This window comes from Atractosteus spatula, chromosome 7 (genome assembly GCF_055471065.1).
Source record: "Atractosteus spatula isolate fAtrSpa1 chromosome 7, fAtrSpa1.hap1, whole genome shotgun sequence".
Lineage (NCBI taxonomy): Eukaryota > Metazoa > Chordata > Actinopteri > Semionotiformes > Lepisosteidae > Atractosteus > Atractosteus spatula.
In genome coordinates this window covers 36,509,309-36,526,169 of record NC_142712.1, presented here as the reverse complement: position 1 = coordinate 36,526,169, position 16,861 = coordinate 36,509,309, and the positions used below count along the sequence as shown (strand labels likewise).

At 41.3% G+C, this 16,861-nt stretch overlaps 1 protein-coding gene across 3 annotated transcripts; it reads left to right on the top strand.

The window, feature by feature from the left end:
• Positions 1-1,464: 1,464 nt before the first annotated feature.
• On the top strand, positions 1,465-15,655 carry LOC148830882 (protein PHTF1-like). Of its 3 annotated transcripts, none has more exons than XM_088921965.1 (17): positions 1,465-1,977; positions 3,134-3,202; positions 3,368-3,424; positions 4,033-4,102; positions 4,231-4,389; positions 5,284-5,440; positions 5,922-6,060; positions 6,799-6,960; positions 7,952-8,173; positions 8,578-8,706; positions 9,198-9,467; positions 9,941-10,072; positions 10,944-11,030; positions 11,571-11,726; positions 11,934-12,029; positions 12,691-12,816; positions 13,156-15,655. In XM_088921965.1, exons 2-17 carry the CDS (start codon positions 3,158-3,160, stop codon positions 13,174-13,176), a joined length of 2,028 nt encoding a protein of 675 aa, XP_088778091.1. In that variant the 5' UTR covers positions 1,465-1,977; positions 3,134-3,157; the 3' UTR covers positions 13,177-15,655. The 3 variants fall into 3 exon arrangements, with proteins under 3 accessions (XP_088778091.1, XP_088778089.1, XP_088778092.1); XM_088921963.1 differs by having other exon boundaries at positions 8,575-8,706; XM_088921966.1 differs by lacking the exon at positions 3,368-3,424 and having other exon boundaries at positions 1,494-1,977; positions 8,575-8,706.
• Positions 15,656-16,861: the final 1,206 nt, after the last annotated feature.

Genomic DNA, 16,861 nt, shown 5'->3' with positions numbered 1-16,861 from the left:
AGGCTCCAGCTCCTCTGTGACCTTGAATTGGATGAAGGGTTAGAAAATGGATGGATGGATTATTTGACAAACTATAGGATGATCTGTATGTCAATAGGATTCTAGGTGTTTGTAAGCCTTTATAAAAGACAGGTCTAGCTTAACTGCAAACAGAGCATTGTATGAGGTTAATGTTGAGATTTTTAGAAGGTTTTTGAGAAATCATAAAGATTAATTTTCAAAATACAGGCTGTACACATTCAAGGTAATGGATATCTTTGGACTGAGAACTGGTTAAATGATAGAAAATAGTGCAGATAAAAGGTAAATGTTCAAATGCTTGAGGTGAGGTCGTCAGCAGAATAGCATTTAATGTACAAATGTGTTATGCAGATAACCAAAACATAAAGTATAAATCAGAAATGAAAAATGTTGAGCTTGAAGATGCAACCAATGAAAAAGATAGGCATTTCTACTTATATATCATTTCCATCTTCTACAGATTGTGGGGAAATAATAAAATAGGCTAACCAAATGTTAGGATATGTAATAAAATACAATAGGAAGACCTCATTCAGTACTGTACATACATTTTTGGTTACCTCAATAAATAAATATATATGTGTTACACTGGAATCAGTCCAGATAAGACTGATGAGGTACTGTACATTCATGGGCTCAAAGGAGTACTGTTTCCTACCGTGAACAGCCAAAAGAAGAACACTCCGTATACAAAATACTCAAAAGACGTAATTAAATCAAACCGTACGGATTCTTCAGATTCAATATCGTTAGTCAAACCCGAAAACATAAAACACAAAAAAGAAGAGGGAGTGTATAAAAAACAAAAACACCAACAGTATTTACACAAAACATTGTGGGAGTCTGCAGCTACCCAATCATTTTGTTGAAGTCGATACCTTGGCTTCTTTCCTCGCATAAATTAACATTTGTCATTTAAAAACGAGCTAGGGCAGGGCCGAATCGCCTTCTTTCTTTTGCAATCGTTTCTTATCATGTGTTTCCTGTTTCTTGCTATCTCAAAAGTGAAATACTAGCGCAACCACACTTAGGATACATTCGTACACTTTTCAAATGTTTATTATTGTCTAAATAGGTTTAGACATTGTCTAAACCTATTAATAATACCTAATTATTACCTAATAATAGGTAATACCTAATACCTAATACCTAATAATACCTAATAATAGGTTTATTATTGTCTAAATAGGTTTAAAATCCCACCCGTACATGTTTCTATAAGCTATTTATCCTTTCTCAAGTACGCTTAACTGCACATCAGTAGTCTAACATCTCCTTATGACAGGACATTTAAGTTTTTTTTGTGTTTGTTTCCTTAAAAAATGACAAACAAACCGTAGGTTTTATCAGTAGCACACCACACAGTTAATACAGTAGCGCTGCCCGAACTGTCACTTCTAAAAAACCGCAGACTTGTAGTAATTGGTCAGTCCGTGAACCCGGAAAAAGGAAGTAAAACTAAAACAATGTTTCTGTTGTTCTGTATTATGCACTAAGAAACGGCGTGTTGACCTGCGAGAGCCTAACGTTAACATTTAATGTTGTAAAAGACAGTGTTATGTAAAGACAGAAGGACATAATTTTTCAAGTGATCGCTGCAAACCGGTGCGTAGAAATGCAAAACTTTTCTCTCTTGCTCAACTGCAAATGCCTCTCTGCGGATAATGGGACCTAGATACTCGTCAGTTTCCTGGATTTCTGAAACGACATTGCAGACACGTCCAAGAAATAACAATTATATTTGAAAAATCATAATTTGGAACTGCGGAATGCGGCATGTATACCAACCGATAGATATTAACATTGTGATCTGAACAGGAAAAATACAGGAATTGGGGAAGATCTGAACTTTTGTTTTTAATCGGCGCCAGTAAAATCGGTAGTGGTGCCGATTATCGTTAGCTAAATATATGAATCTTGGAGCCGAATTAAGTGTCATTTCCAGCCTTTTGTTTGGTAAGTGAATGGTTTTTTATTTGTAATTAAAAGAACGTTTTAAAATTATGTAATTCTGTACTAAAGCTCTTAACTTGTGCTGATGCCCGTCTCAACAAGAAATTGTGAGAGAGAAATGGAAATCCGTATTTTGTTTTATTTCTTTGGCAGGTTCCGATTTTCTTGTTCTACCTTGAACCTCCGTGTAACTTGGTAATTGTTTATATTCAAATAAGGCATAGACGTTCCGTTATCTTCCATTATCTGCGCGTGTACTTCACAGACACTAATGCACCTTGAGATGAAGTAAGCAAGCGCTTTAATACCGACATTGTGTTGGTGTTACAACATACAGTATACAAAGTTAATTAATCGCTGCTGGCAATACACTTTTTTAATGCATTATCGATTTCTCGACCGAATTGCAAAAGTGAATACAGGCAATGGCAGACAGTTCCACCGGTGTCCATTGAACTGAGTCCGTATAAGTATTTTCGAGGACATCACTTGTTTAGGCTTAACGTTTGACTTTGGTAAAAGAGATATTTATATTATTTTAAGAATATATTGTTTAAACTTGTGAGCCTAGTTTAGCGGCAACAGGCCAGCGCTGTTGATATACTGTACACTGACCCTCTGACATTGTCGTGGCTTACTGTACACAGCATCAACATACTGTGACATCGACAGGTTTCTGTGCCAGGCGCAATACATCTGCGCTATTTACTTTTACAAAAACGCCTCTGTTAATGATAATTCATCACTTTCTTACGTTCAAAATGAGTTAATGGCAATTAAACTCCTTAAACAAAAATCATTTTGTGAGCTACTGTAGCCTAACTGGTTTAGCCCACTGCTCTATGTGCTTGTTTTTTCAGGTCTTCAGATCTACTGTAATCAGCTTTGATTCATTAGGCACCAATGAGCCTTTTGTACAGTATGTACTGTAAACCTGCAGCCCTGCATTTCTCTTGTTACTCCCTCAGGCGGTTAATATCCAGGCTAATATCTCTGCATTATAATCCATTGGTCTGTTTTTTTAGTGTTGTGTTTGTTGCATTAGTTCGATGCTGATATTTGTTATACCTTCACTTTGCAGAGTTATAAACTGTGAAGAGTGTTAGTTCCTCTAGTAATCCCAGAATCTGATCTGTTCCCACTGCTATTCTTTTTGCAGTGAAATGACCTGATTGGAATCTAAATGGCATCAAATGAAAAAGATGCGATAGCATGGTATCAAGAAAAGGTAATAATGATTTTTTTTTCTGTATTGAGCATCACAGGAACCATCAGGTTGGAAGTAAAGTTTTAATTAATTGACTGGAAAGAAAAAAAATTGCTATTGCTCTGAAAGTTTTGTTATATTTAGCATACAGGAAGGCAAGCCCTAAGATATTTCTTGTTCTTTCAGATAGGAGCCTATGATCAGCAAATATGGGAGAAATCCTTAGAACAAACTGAGTTAAAGGTAACTAAGAGTCTTTCTTCAGCTCATACTTTAAGGTGAAAGCATTTTACCTAAAATACGTTGCGTACTTTAAAAATAACCTAATTTCAACAGTCAGAAGAGACCGTACCAGTCTGCTTCTCTAAAAGAAGAGTGTGCATCTACACTCAAGTTGTTTTATGTCGCCAATTAATTCAAGCAGTCGAGCTGCTCGGTGATCACTGGTTTGAGCCCATGTTGCAGGTGATTCAGATTCAATAGAGATCAAGATTCCCCATACAGTGACGCTCGACTGGGTGCCAGGGATGGACAGGGCAGTAGTGGGCAGGCATTGCTTCAGCTTGCCATGTGTCAGCCAGCAGTGTGCTGCTCCCCCAGTCGGGGTTCGCTCGATTGTAAGGCACTCTGAACTTGGAGCACATTGATTGAGAATTGGCTCTGATCAGCGGACATGTTTGAGAAGGGCACTCGTCCATCCACCTTCTCTCCAAGTCGTACTGCTAATTCAACTTTTGTTAGGTAAGAAATACAAAAAACAGTGATTCCAAATCTAGATGAAAAAGCATGGTGAATTGCCTGAGGCCCAACTGTAGCGACCGGCTGGATTTTTATGTGCCTGTCTTTCGCAGGGTCTGAGAAACAAACCGAAGAAGAGAGGACGCATCAAAGCTGATCTGATTGATGTTGATCTATTAAGAGGTAAGTGCCTGGCCTGAAGAACAATGTTATTTGACCAAGTAAAGGGAGAGTGTTCAGTGAGTTTATTCATGAAGGCTGGTGGAGTGTAGGGCCATGCTAGCTGGGTGACTGATCGACTCTTTCGTAAGGCTCCACGTTCGGCAAGGCCAAGCCAGAGAGTCCATGGACATCCCTGACACGGAAGGGCCTCGTGAGGGTCCTCTTCTTTCCCGTCTTCTTCCAGTGGTGGATCCAGGTCACTTCCAGGTGCATCTTCACGTGGCTCCTGCTGCTTTACTGCCTGCAAGGTGAGTCCTTCTCCTCGAGGTCAGAGGCGACAGTGAGCGAGCCAGTGAGTCAGCCTGCCCCCAGCGTTTTAAAATGAAGAGGCCAGTCTGGATTAAAGGGGAACTGCAACGCTAATTTGATTTTTCGGGCTTAGAAAGAATAAGCATTGACGAGTGTATTTCAAACCGCAATAAAAGTAAAACGTGCACAGTAGCATGTAAAACCTCCAATTTGCATCACAAAATAGGCAAAATTTCTGGGTACAGTATGCACAGCGCCATGTGCTGGAATCAGAATGAGGAAACAGAACTTTGCTGATCTGACACAGCCTTATTACATTGTAAACAAGCAGGCTTGTGAATACTTCTCTTTTAATCCAATAGAAATACTGTATTGTGCTCGACTTTGAGACAGTTTTGCCCAGGAATGCTACGTACTTGTTAACTCTGCCTGCAAATCACGTCGGACCATTTCTGCCGTGAAATATCTGCTGCTAAACCTGTACTTATTCACACATACATCACATCGCATTACATTAGTCATTACAGTGACTTGTGAGCAGGAAGGGCCGCTTCACATCACAATTTGTGGGAACTCAAATGCGAGTTTGTGACAACATGGCGACTTTCACAAAGTTAATTATTTTGTGCCCAGTTTGAAATTCGTACAATTTTTCTTTACCGTCAATTAATTTATTTTGATACCAAAATGTAATAACCGATCTGAGAAAATTGGACTGCGCTTCCTCTCTAATGACTCGGCCTCCAGGCTTTAAGAACTTGGAAGGTCAGAGGCTAGGAAATGTGAGAGAAATGCATAATTCACTCTTTGAAAAGACAGAAAAGATGAGGAGGCCAGCTCAAAAGGAAGGCCAGGTATGGATTCACTGCTGTTGGCATTTTGTTTCCTTGCAGTGTTAGCAGTGCTCCTTTATTTGGAGACGTCAGCCGTGAACATCAGTGAACTGGTTGGCCCAATGTGTCTCATGCTGCTGCTGGGCACAGTCCACTGCCAGATTGTGTCCACAGAGTCCAGCCGCAGCCCTGCAGCTGGCCCGGCACGCAGGAGAAGGTCAGAGTCTTGCCCTGCAGCTTTCTCAGAATGAGGGGGGAGTGGGAACATACAGTACTCATAGCTTTGATGTTAAATCGCTGGTTTGTCAAATACAAAAGTAGTTGGCTTCGGGGAACTATTCTAGCAAAGACAGTTAGAAGGCATACTGTATTTGAAACCCTCAAAGAGGTACGCCAAGTCATCCCTGAGAAACAAAAACCAGAGAACACAAATGGAAACTGTTTTTAAATGTGAAAACAGGAGGCTGGTATGGAAAAAGCTACCCAGCCATGTTGCTGCAGCCAAAACCCTGCTTTCTTTCTCAAAAAGTTGGTATGAGAGCCTCGCGGCAATTAGCCGATTACAACCGCAAGGCCTCCTCTCATTTGTGCCCTTTCTGATGCTCTTAATTATGCTCAGGGTTTTAGACTAGAAATGCAAGCGCCGTGCTTTCTGCCCTTCTGTCGTCAGTGTTGGCATTGCTGTGTTCCCTGCGCAGGCCGAGGAAGGAGAGGAGCCCTGGTGACAAGACAGCACAGAGGGATGGCAGCCTGAACGCCCAGGCAGACAGACCTCCTGAGCTGCAGCACTGCCTGCTGGGCCAGAATGACAAGTATTCCAAAGCACCAAAGAGGCAGGTCAGAGCCCCCTTCAGGGAAGTCCTTAATAAGGCATGCATTGAATGCTGGGACGTGTCTAGCAGTATCTAAGAGAGTGGTGAGCTTTTAAAATATAAGTGTCATAGGCTTTTATTATCAATTCTTATTTTTATATGCTTTTTTTTGTGGAGAACCTTGGCTTTAAGAGTAGTGTTGGTCTGTTTCCAAAGTAAAGCACACTGTAACTCGCATGACCTTCACACAAACCCATCTCATTATGTCAGTCTCAGTCTCGTAAGGTGAATGTGCCTGACAGTAAAACCAAATTTCTGACAAATTAGTTTGGGCAGAATATATCTTATAATTATCTGAGAATCTTAACATATATCTTAAGGTGACTCCTTTCCTTCAATATCCTGGAGTTTTCTAAACATTTTAGTTTTTAGAATAAAAAAATCACAGTTGTGCCATGATCACTTTTTAACATTTTCAACACTTAGAACAATTTTTGGAAAATTTGCATAACCCTCACAATAATATTTGTAAAAGGTCTTTAGGAATTTACAAATTCTTGCAATAAGATGCAATAATGAGACTGGTTTCTGGAATTTTCTCTTGTCTGACATAGAAAACAGGCTGAAAATCTTTTCTTGCTTTTTCAGAGTTATACCTTAATTGGAAACTAATGTCCAGCAGAAGTAATAAGCAGACTGCCACTCATTGGAGTCTTTTTTTGTTGGGTAAAGCTGTGGAATCCTCTCTAAAACTCTGTTACAGGATTTTTCAAAGAGCTCCATGATGGGGGTGTCCGATGACTACTCCAGTGAGGATGACGCCGAGCCACTTCCTCTGCGCAGACGCAGGGTCAAAGAAGCGCCAGCTGACAGTGTCCTGAGAAGCAGGAGGGCACTCTCAATGCATAACAGCCCCCTGTCTCAGGTAGGACAGCAGACTGACTGAAACCCCTCAGATTGCAGCTCCACAATGTGGTGGCTTGGTGAATTACAATACTTTCCTTTAGTCTCTTTTTTTTTTCTAATATAATAATAGTTCCTTACACTTATATTGCGCATTCCTGAACACTCCACTCAACGCGCTTTACAGGTAATGGGGACTCCCCTCCACCACCACCAATGTGCAGCCCCACCTGGATGACATGACAACAGCCACAGTGCGCCAGTACGCTCCTCACACATGAGCTATCAGTGGATTGGAGAAAAGAGTGATGAAGCCAGTTCAGAGATGGGGATTATTAGGAGGCTATTATTGGTAAAGGCCAGTGGGAAATTTGGCCAGGACGCTGGGGTACCACCCAAGCTCTTTTAGAGAAATGCCCTCAGATTTTTAATGACCCCAGAGTCAGGACTTGTTTTACTGTATGTCAAGGGAGCCGCCTTGTTTACAGTATAGTGTCCCTGTCACTATACTGGGGTATTAGGACCCACACGGACTGCAGGGTGAGAAATTCCCACTTCCCACTACTGGTCCCACTAACACCACTTCCAGCAGCAACCTTAGCCTTCCCAGGAAAGGCTCACACCTGCTTAGCTTCAGTGGGTTTCCAGTTGTGAGCTGCAGGGTGATGTAGCTGCTAGCCAGTAAAAAATAAAAACACTTACTGATTCATTGCTTTAGCCACAGTAGCCACTGCACTTACTGTATATGTTGATTTAAAATTGTGTCTTATTTTGTAATGACTGTAAATCAACACTAACACTGCGCTTATTTTTGAGCAGTATGTGGTGCAGATTGAATGAAGTCAGCCTGTCAGTGTCTTATTTTTTCCATATTTTATTTTGCACCCTGAAACCCTTATGTTAATTAATGGAATCAAAAGGAGTTTTGTGTTTTTTAAAGTTCCTCATGGCTCAGGCAGTGTCTAGTGACTGTGTCGGGAAGGTATGGTAACATGGTGTTTCCTGCCGCACAGGAGGAGCGCCGGCCGGCCAGCAGGGGGGCGGGGGGCAGCCCCCGGCGCCCCTCGGACAGCCCGCGGCTGGGCTCCGACACGGACGACATGCTGTGCGAGGAGCTGCTGCAGGGCCCCGACAGCGCCTCCTCCGGCAGCAGTGACAGCGGGGAGGGGGGCCCGTGGTATAACAGCCTGCCCCCTACCGTGTTCAGGACAACCGAGGAAGACCTCCTCCAGCAGGTGCCTCTCCCCTCGCCGGCAAACCTCTCAAGGCCTCTAATTCCCAGCATCTCAGCTAACTTTAACCAGCTTTATCTAGAGAGTCAGACGCATAGCTGTTTTTTTCAAAGAGCACCTCTCATGTTAATGCCGTGTCTTTAAGAGCATGCCGTCACTATGAATTATGAATCCATTTATAAACTAATATTGCATATAAATAAATTCAGAACTGTCTTTTCAGGGGTAATACTGAGTAGAGTGAATGGAGGTGGGATGTTTTTACAGGAATGTTTGTTCCTGTATAATTGATGATAACACCATCACACGATTTAAAAGATTTAAAGATTTAAAACTGCATATGGAGAGGGATTTTATTTCTTAACTAAGTGTATTGTAGTGAAGGTAAAAAGTGTCTCTCCAAGCAGAGTCACCTGTCCTGGCTACAGACGTGCCACCCCTCCACAGACAGAGTGAGCACCATCGTCTGGGAGAATGGAGAGTGCAAGAAGGTGGACATGTCAGTGTTGGAGATCAGCGCCGTCATCATGAGCCGGGTATGTCTCTCAAGGCCGTGGGCGTGCTCCTTCATTGCCAAGTGAGACTGAGACCATCCTGAAGGACTATTCATTAAGCACGTAAACCTTCACTTGTTCCTTTGCAGCCTACGCATGCTGACACAGCTACCTACTTGAACTTCTTCAACGCACTTCTGCTGCGACCCACTATGCCTTCCACTTGATCTTTTTCTAGATCTCTTCGTCATTCCTTCACCTCTTCCCTGAGCTACTTTCCCCCTTCTCTCACCAAACCGCTATCCTGACAGCTGAAGAAGGCTCCACAGCCGAAACTTTGTATTTCTTTTCTTCTCTTTTCAGCAGGGATTAAACCTTTACATGATTCATTAAGTCATGAAATGGACCTCACTTTTTTTTTTTTACTGTAACTGTGTTACTAGAAACGCTGATCCTAGACCAGCTAAGCCTGCTGGTGTTTTGTGTACGTGGGTGCGGAGGTGTCACGTGTTGACTGTTGCCCCTCTATACAGGTGAAGGATGAGGAGCAGGGTTTGGGGTACCTGATGCTGGGAGGAGGGGTGACGGTAGTGCTGGCGCTTCTGCCCCTCATCTTCCAGATGACCAGGCAGCTGGATGTGGCGCTGCTGGCTTCTCTCTCAGCGGCGGAGCTCCTGCATCTGGCCTGTGGGCCCCCCGACCCCCGGGGGTATGCCCTGCTCCTCATCACCCTGCTGGAGCGTGTGTGCCTCTCCTGGCTCTTCTTCTTCATGATGTGTGTGGCCGAGAGGACGTACAAGCAGGTGAGCGGCTGGGCTGAGCTGCGAGGTCCTATCAGGGTGGCATGAATTGTCACTGACAAGTAGGCCCTGTTAGATGAAAGATTATTGGCCATACTGAACAGGGGGAATCTCCAGTGTCTACCTTTGCTGTCTAGAACCTTTCAATCTAACCTAAAATATTTTATAATAATTGTTTTGATCTATAGGGACGTGAGAAATCTATGTGGACAGTATCTTATTGATCCAGTGATCTTATCCAGCTATTTCTTGAATTTTTGTTTTTCATTTTTGTATCTTATTTGCTGTTGTCATGCAGCAAGGTTTATTGGTGTGCAATGTGCTGAATGTATAATATACACCATTTTAATAACTATCTTGCTATACATAAATGCAGAGAGATCAACTATATACTATATTTCAGTCTTGCAAGAGACAAGAGTGTTGCCTTCACAACAGAAACGCTCTTAGTTATGCCTCTTTTCCCTTTATCCCAGAGGCTTCTCTTTGCCAAGCTCTTCAGTCACCTGACATCTGCCCGCAAGGCCAAGAAGTCTGAGATCCCGCACTTCAGACTGAAGAACGTGCAGAATGTGAAGATATGGCTGTCGCTTCGTTCCTTTCTCAAGGTAGCAAACGTGGTTCTGACCATTTGTTTAGTTCAACAGCTAAAAAGAATGGCACATGTCAGTAAAACAATGTTTTTGTGTGTGTGTAAATTGAATAACACGGCAAAAGCCACTAGTACTAGAAATTTTAAAGTAGAATATAAATATACTTAATTTTTGCGAACAATTTGAAGCCTTTACCACATTTGGTGGGACTATCTTCTCATCCCTCCAAAAACGAAAGAAATTCTCAGGTTTGGCAGCCATGGAATTTGAATATAAAGAGATTCAGGAGTGGAAGCTATGAATGGTGGCAGCTGTTTATTTTGAGTGGTCAGATGCGTGTAGCTTGTCTGCCATTGTGGGATCACATGCTGCTCTATCACACACTAACCGTGTTAGTGATCACTCTTGCTGTATGACTGGAAAAAAAAGCCCCTAAAATGTGAAAATAAATGTGGCCAGTAGGCTGTGAAACACGTCGTGCCCATGGAGAATTTTTCGATTTGGTGGAGGAAAATGATGTTTTCAAATCAGTGCTTTGGTTTCAAGGTAAACGAAACAGAATTTTATTGTTCAGTAATCCTTTTTCATTGCAACATATAACATTACAGTAATTGATTTTATTGTGTTTAGTAAGCAAAACGATTACCTAGCTGTCTTTGATGGTGTGTAACCACGACCTTGTGAACCTAATCTTTTTCTCCCCCTAAGTTAATGTATTTGTCAGCTACTGTTTTCTTATCCACAGGGGTTTTTAAAAGTCTTAATACCCACGGTTGACAAGGGGCTATTGTATAAAATATTTCTTTACAGCTGCTGGAAGACGATCAGCAGTTCTTCTTGTGATTTTACAGTGTTCCTCATCTTGACATAGCACTTGTTCTTGCAGAGACGGGGACCCCAGCGCTCTGTGGATGTAATCGTTTCCTCTGTCTTCCTGGTCGCACTGTCGATCGCCTTCGTCTGTTGTGCACAGGTCAGCCAGCTTTAAAAAGTTTGAAGCAACTCGAGAAAAGGTTGCTTGTCCACAGATAAGAGCCTGCAGGCAGGTGTTTGTGCATTTACGCGTGACTTGGGTTGTTTGAGGTTTGCCATTGTTTGCCACTATCTCACTATGACAAAAAGTAATTGATCAGGCAGAAGCTGGGATTTTAAATCTAGAGTCCTGCTAAAGCGATGAGATACGGTTGACAATAAAACCCAGAACAAAACAATTGTCTCTTCAGCTCAACATGATCTTTTTCTAGTACAATGTTCTAGATCAATGTTCTAGTTATTAGCAACTGGTATTTTATTTGATAAAACTGCCTTTGATATGTAATAACTATACTTGTATTTCCTGATGTAGATAGTCATTCAGAAGGGTGACGTACTGTTAGCGCAGGTGCACAAAAGGGAAAAGTGTACAATTTCATTGATTATGTTAAATAGTAGAAGAGCTTATTGCAATATGGCAAAATGACTACAAGATACTTTCAGAGCTCATAATTTGAGTTGGAATTTGCTCTCTGCCTAGTTTCTTCAAAGTCATCACACGTTCCTTGACTCCATGTATAACTGGGAGCTTCTGATCTGGGAATCGTCCCTCGTCATTTTCCTGCTGCGTCTGGCCACCCTGGGCTCTGAAACAAACAGGAAGTACAGCAACATGTCAGTATTGCTCACTGAGCAGGTAGGGCTCCGGCATCACGTGACACATAGCTCGTGTCCACGGGCAGTGTGAGAATTTCTGTTGTTTTCTTTCAGTCAATAATTGGCACAAGAATCATTGTACAACACTTTGTCATTTTTCCCACACAGAAGTGAAACCAGTGATCTCGGCCGTTTGAGATTCTCCAGCAAAACTGTTCAAATAAGTCCATTTTTTTCCCCCCATCAGATCAACTTGTATCTAAAGATGGAAAAGAAACCCAGTAAGAAAGAAGAGCTGAACATTGTGAACAATGTGTTGAAACTGGCTACAAAACTGATGAAAGTAAGAAGTGAAGACTCCTCTTAATCTGTAAAGTGACACTGTCAGTGGATAACAAGTTCTTACAGTGCTTTGCCAGAATCACCTTTAAATCAAGACAAGTGCAAACATAACCCAGTGATAAAGCAAAACAGTATTGTATATTCATTTGCAAAAAGATAACGTTTGTTTTAGCACTTTTTCTATGTCAATTTAGTATTGTAAGATTGTGACCACTTTTAAATTCCCCAAGAAGTATGTTGATACACTATATTCATTCTACACAGTCCTTTTCTGAACTCCAGTTTGCTGACTAGCAAAAATTCTATACCCTTTTCCATTTATATGTAATAGTTATTTTTGGACGTTCAGTAGATTGATAAAGACTTTTTCTTCAACATGTATTCTTCAATGAATTCATTGGATGGTGGCAATCGTTTTAAAAAAGGTCTTGACAGATTTCGTTTGTGGGCGCATTTTGTGCATGATTTTGTACAAATTCTGATTCTTGAAAACAAAGTTCTGCCTGTTTTGTTAGGTGTATTTAAACTTTCAGTGGCCACAGAGCAGAGAGCAATAGTGATTTGCTCTTTGTGCAGTTGTGGTCATTGTGCAAACGAAGTACCTAAGATCTCCCCATGTGCAGTGATGCCTTCAGATTCTCACTCTGTTCCCCGCCCCTCAGGAGCTGGACACTCCCTTCAGGCTGTATGGACTGACAGTGAACCCACTCATCTATAACATCACCCGGGTGGTCATTCTGTCTGCGGTCTCAGGAGTTGTCAGCGATCTCCTGGGCATCAATATTAGAGTGAGTAACACAAATCAGCAGGTCAATGGTGTGAGCATATGGTTTCAACCCTACATTGTTCACCATTTGCTTTAGTGCTTCATCACATCGTTGTGCATGGTGTCAGTTCAAAGTAGGAATCATGTTGCAAAATCTAAGCATGCAGATCATGACTCAGAAGCAAAGAAAGTTTCACAGATTTAAAATTAGATTCTTAGATCCTGTTCAATTAATACAAATACAAATTCACAATCTTGCAAACTTAACTAAAAACGTACATTTTGAATTTCTGCAATGCATTAACTTTGTTTTGGGTGCTTAGTATATTAAAACTGCTGTGTTATGTTTCATTTATTTCAGCTGTGGAAGATTAAGCCTTGATGTGAGACTACGGTTAGAGCTCGGAGCTGGCTGGATAATGGACTGTGGGTCTGAACTTCCCCTGAGAGACGGAGCCGTAAAGGTGTTGGGCTATGTGGTCAGAAAGCTCTTCCCACCTTCAGACAAACCCCCTGAAAGCAGCATGTCAGTTTGCACAATGCTGGCATAGACTATTTTGTCACGCATACAGATAATAAGCATAAATAAAATAAGCAAAGAAACGACTGATAACTGATTCAGTGTATCTCTAAACAACTCAAGGCTCTAAATGTTCAAATAAACTTTTGGAAGCCGTAATAGCCTGTAAATTCACACACATTCTGATGATTCTTTAGCCAACGCTGAATCCTTAACAGATGGTAGAGCGAAACATAGACTATTCAAACCACACAGACCTAAAAACACAGCTGTAAAAGATACTGCAGCAGTATAATGTCAATTAATTTAATGTCTTAATATCTGGTGTGTGTACTAACTAGCAGCAGCATGAACTGTTACATTACTAGGATTAGAATGGAAAGTACTTGAAAAATACATAGAGTATAGCTGTATAGCTTCTCAAACGGAGTACAGGGCATGTTTTTGCATTATTTGCAGTTGGCTTTTGGTAACATAAATTTTGGTAAAATATTTTCTGACACTGGTTTGCTGACCCACGCATGACCTATTCTTCTGTTTGCTCCACAAAATACATCACGCATGTCAGACTACTGAATTAGGTAGTGAAAAGATTTAATCTGAAATATGTGGGCAGTTTAGGGACTGTGAGAGTCTAAAGTTGTGACATTCCTCGCTGTACCCACAGTTAAAGTAACACTGAACTTTTATTACCTTAAATTTGCTTCTGTGTCATGCCATTAAGGTAATTTGCTATACAGTACGTGTCCACTTAATTTCTACAGTTTGATTTGTGCCTGACTTCCATACCATATGTCTGCTTTTTTATATTAAATTGCTGAGTATGTTTTCTTCACATTGATTTAGATAAAAACAGATCTGTGGTCTTGGATAACCTGAATATTTAATATATTTTGTCTAGTATGTATTGGGTATCTATAAACATACTGATAGGCAGGTGTCAAAATCCCAGGACAACAGTAACTAAATCTGCTGCGCACTCCATTTAATTTTGACAAATACCCAGTGTTCATACCCAAGGCCCTTCCTCCTTTTTCCTATAAGGGAGTAAAATAATTTTTAAATTTTGGAATACCTCTTTATTTTTATATTCATTCCCACTAAGTTTGGAATCGCCAGTTGAAAATGGCTTAGCTTTATGGTGGTAACTTCCTTACCACAAGGGGGAGAAGGAGATGCATTTGACCACAGAATGAGATGCACCACTGACACTCCCCACTGTACAGCTGTTTGTCATTTGATACATTACAAACTCCGCAGTGCCTTACCGGAGAGTTTATGCCTTTTGAAGTGGCCTGCCTGTTGGTAATGTCACTGGAGTTAGTTTGGTAGAAAGCTGAAAGGCCCAGGCCAATCAATTTCAGCCTTCCAGGCAGCTCAGCCCCTGCTTCTGGGAGACCCCTCTTGACAGTAGGCTAGACCCATAACCCAGTCTTGAGCTGGCAGTGCCAGGGCCATAGGGTTCTGCCTCCAATCTTAATGAGCAACTTAATAACACAAGCCACTCTTTTGTTAATAAAACAAATGCAGAGCCACTGATCCAGTTATACCTAAAGTTTATTAACACCAGAACATCACAAGTGGATAGAAAATGCACAATTATAGATGTGCAGAGCAATGCAAAATTAATCATGTATAAATACTAATGTAAGTATTTGTAAACAAATTAGCCATTTGTTGTGTCAATCTTTGTAAATCCTTTTGTCTGAGGACAAAGTGATTCAGTTACATCCCATTCCTTGTAACATCACACCATCTGCTTTCCGTGATTCAAGAGACACCAGTTTCAGAATGTTCCCAGAAAACTCTACATTTGATACTCCACTCCAGAATTGGAAACCTTTTCAAACCTCTGTTATCCACTAGATCAGTTGTGTGTATTACAGGATGTACTTAATTTACTTACAGTAAGTGAGCTGTCTTTTTTCACCCCTGCTTGGAAATTTCTCCCTGGGCTGATCTTCTTTGTTTAAACTAGCATTTGTTTTGGAACTTTGTCTCTTGGCTTACATGTGGGATAAGTACACAAGCCCCTCATAGACAACACCATTGGCACATCAGTTTACAACAGATATTCACTCATTGATTTGGATTAAAACAAACTATTCCTAATTATTGATGATATTTTTCCATGTTTTGTTGAACACTGAATTATCCTAGTGAACTGTATTAACAATCACAGGTTGAATGCATCCAAGTTCAGACTGGGAACACCCAACATTTACTGTATGCGTACCTTTGAGATACTGTTACATGAAAGGTTTTCAGTCCCTAAGCACTGAATTGTAAAAGCAATACTGTGAGAAAGAAACAAAAGGTTTATTAAAAATGTTTTTATACATTCTGTTTTCCTGTGGTTATTGAGCATGCATAGCTGTACTCTTAATGGTGATTGCAGTAAGGGCAGCATTTATTGCTTCTGTATGTTGACTTTAACCCACTTGTTTTGAGGATTGAAAGCCTGGCCACATGGATCAGATGGTTGTAACCAAAGAGTTGCTGCATGAGAAGTGGTAAGAATGATGGTGGAATGTTAGTGTAACAGAGGCTGGGCGTGAAAAGTCTAAGAACCTTAATTGGAACCACAGAGAGTTTTAGAAGTTGAAAAGGGTGGCTTATGAAGAGAGCCGGGCTGCAAATAAGACTAAAAGAACAGCGGAACAGACCACCTATACCCAGCCTGTTCCTCGCTAACGTACGGTCCCTAGACAACAAACTGGACGAAATAAAACTCAGGCTCACTACTCGCCAGGAAATAAAAAACTGCTGCACTCTTGTGTTTACGGAAACGTGGCTTCACAACAACATACCGGACTCCGCCATTCAGCTGGATGATTTTTTAACTCTTCGATCGGACAGAACAGCCGCCTCTGGTAAAAATAAAGGAGGAGGTCTGTGTATTTATGTCAACCAAGCATGGTGCAGAGATACTACAGAAATCGCTATCCACTGCTAACCCGACTTAGAATATTTAATGGTAAAATGCCGACCCTTCTACCTACCTAGGGAATTCACGTCGGTCATTATTACTGCTGTATACATACCTCCTAACGCTAATGCTAAGGAAGCAGTCAAAATGCTGTCCAAAGCTATTAGTAAACAAGAATCAGCACACCCTGATGGTGTATTTATTATTGCAGGTGATTTTAATCAGGGAAATCTGAAATCAGTCCTGCCTAGCTACAACCAACACGTTGACTGCCCCACCAGGGGAAACAACACACTTGACCTTGTTTATACTAATGTACCCGGTGCTTACAAAGCAGTACCTCACCCCCCTCTTGGACAATCTGACCACATCTCCCTGTTCCTACTCCCAGCCTACAGATGACTTCTCAAACGCACCAAGGCTCCAGTTATAACTGTAAAAACATGGACCAAAGAGGCAGAATCAATGCTTCAGGACTGTTTTGAGTGCACAGACTGGAGTGTGTTCAAAGATGCAGCCTCCCATGGATCCCACACTGATATTGATATGTATGCATCAGCAGTCACTAGCTACATCAGCAAATGTGCTGATGATGTGGTGAGCGTTAAAAAGATACGC

Coding starts and splice junctions, on each gene's coding strand:
- LOC148830882 (XM_088921963.1), top strand. CDS start 3,158: ATGGCATCAAATGAAAAAGATGCGATAGCATGGTATCAAGAAAAG. Junction 3,203..3,367: donor TAGCATGGTATCAAGAAAAG/GTAATAATGATT, acceptor TTGTTCTTTCAG/ATAGGAGCCTATGATCAGCA. Junction 9,468..9,940: donor CCGAGAGGACGTACAAGCAG/GTGAGCGGCTGG, acceptor CCTTTATCCCAG/AGGCTTCTCTTTGCCAAGCT.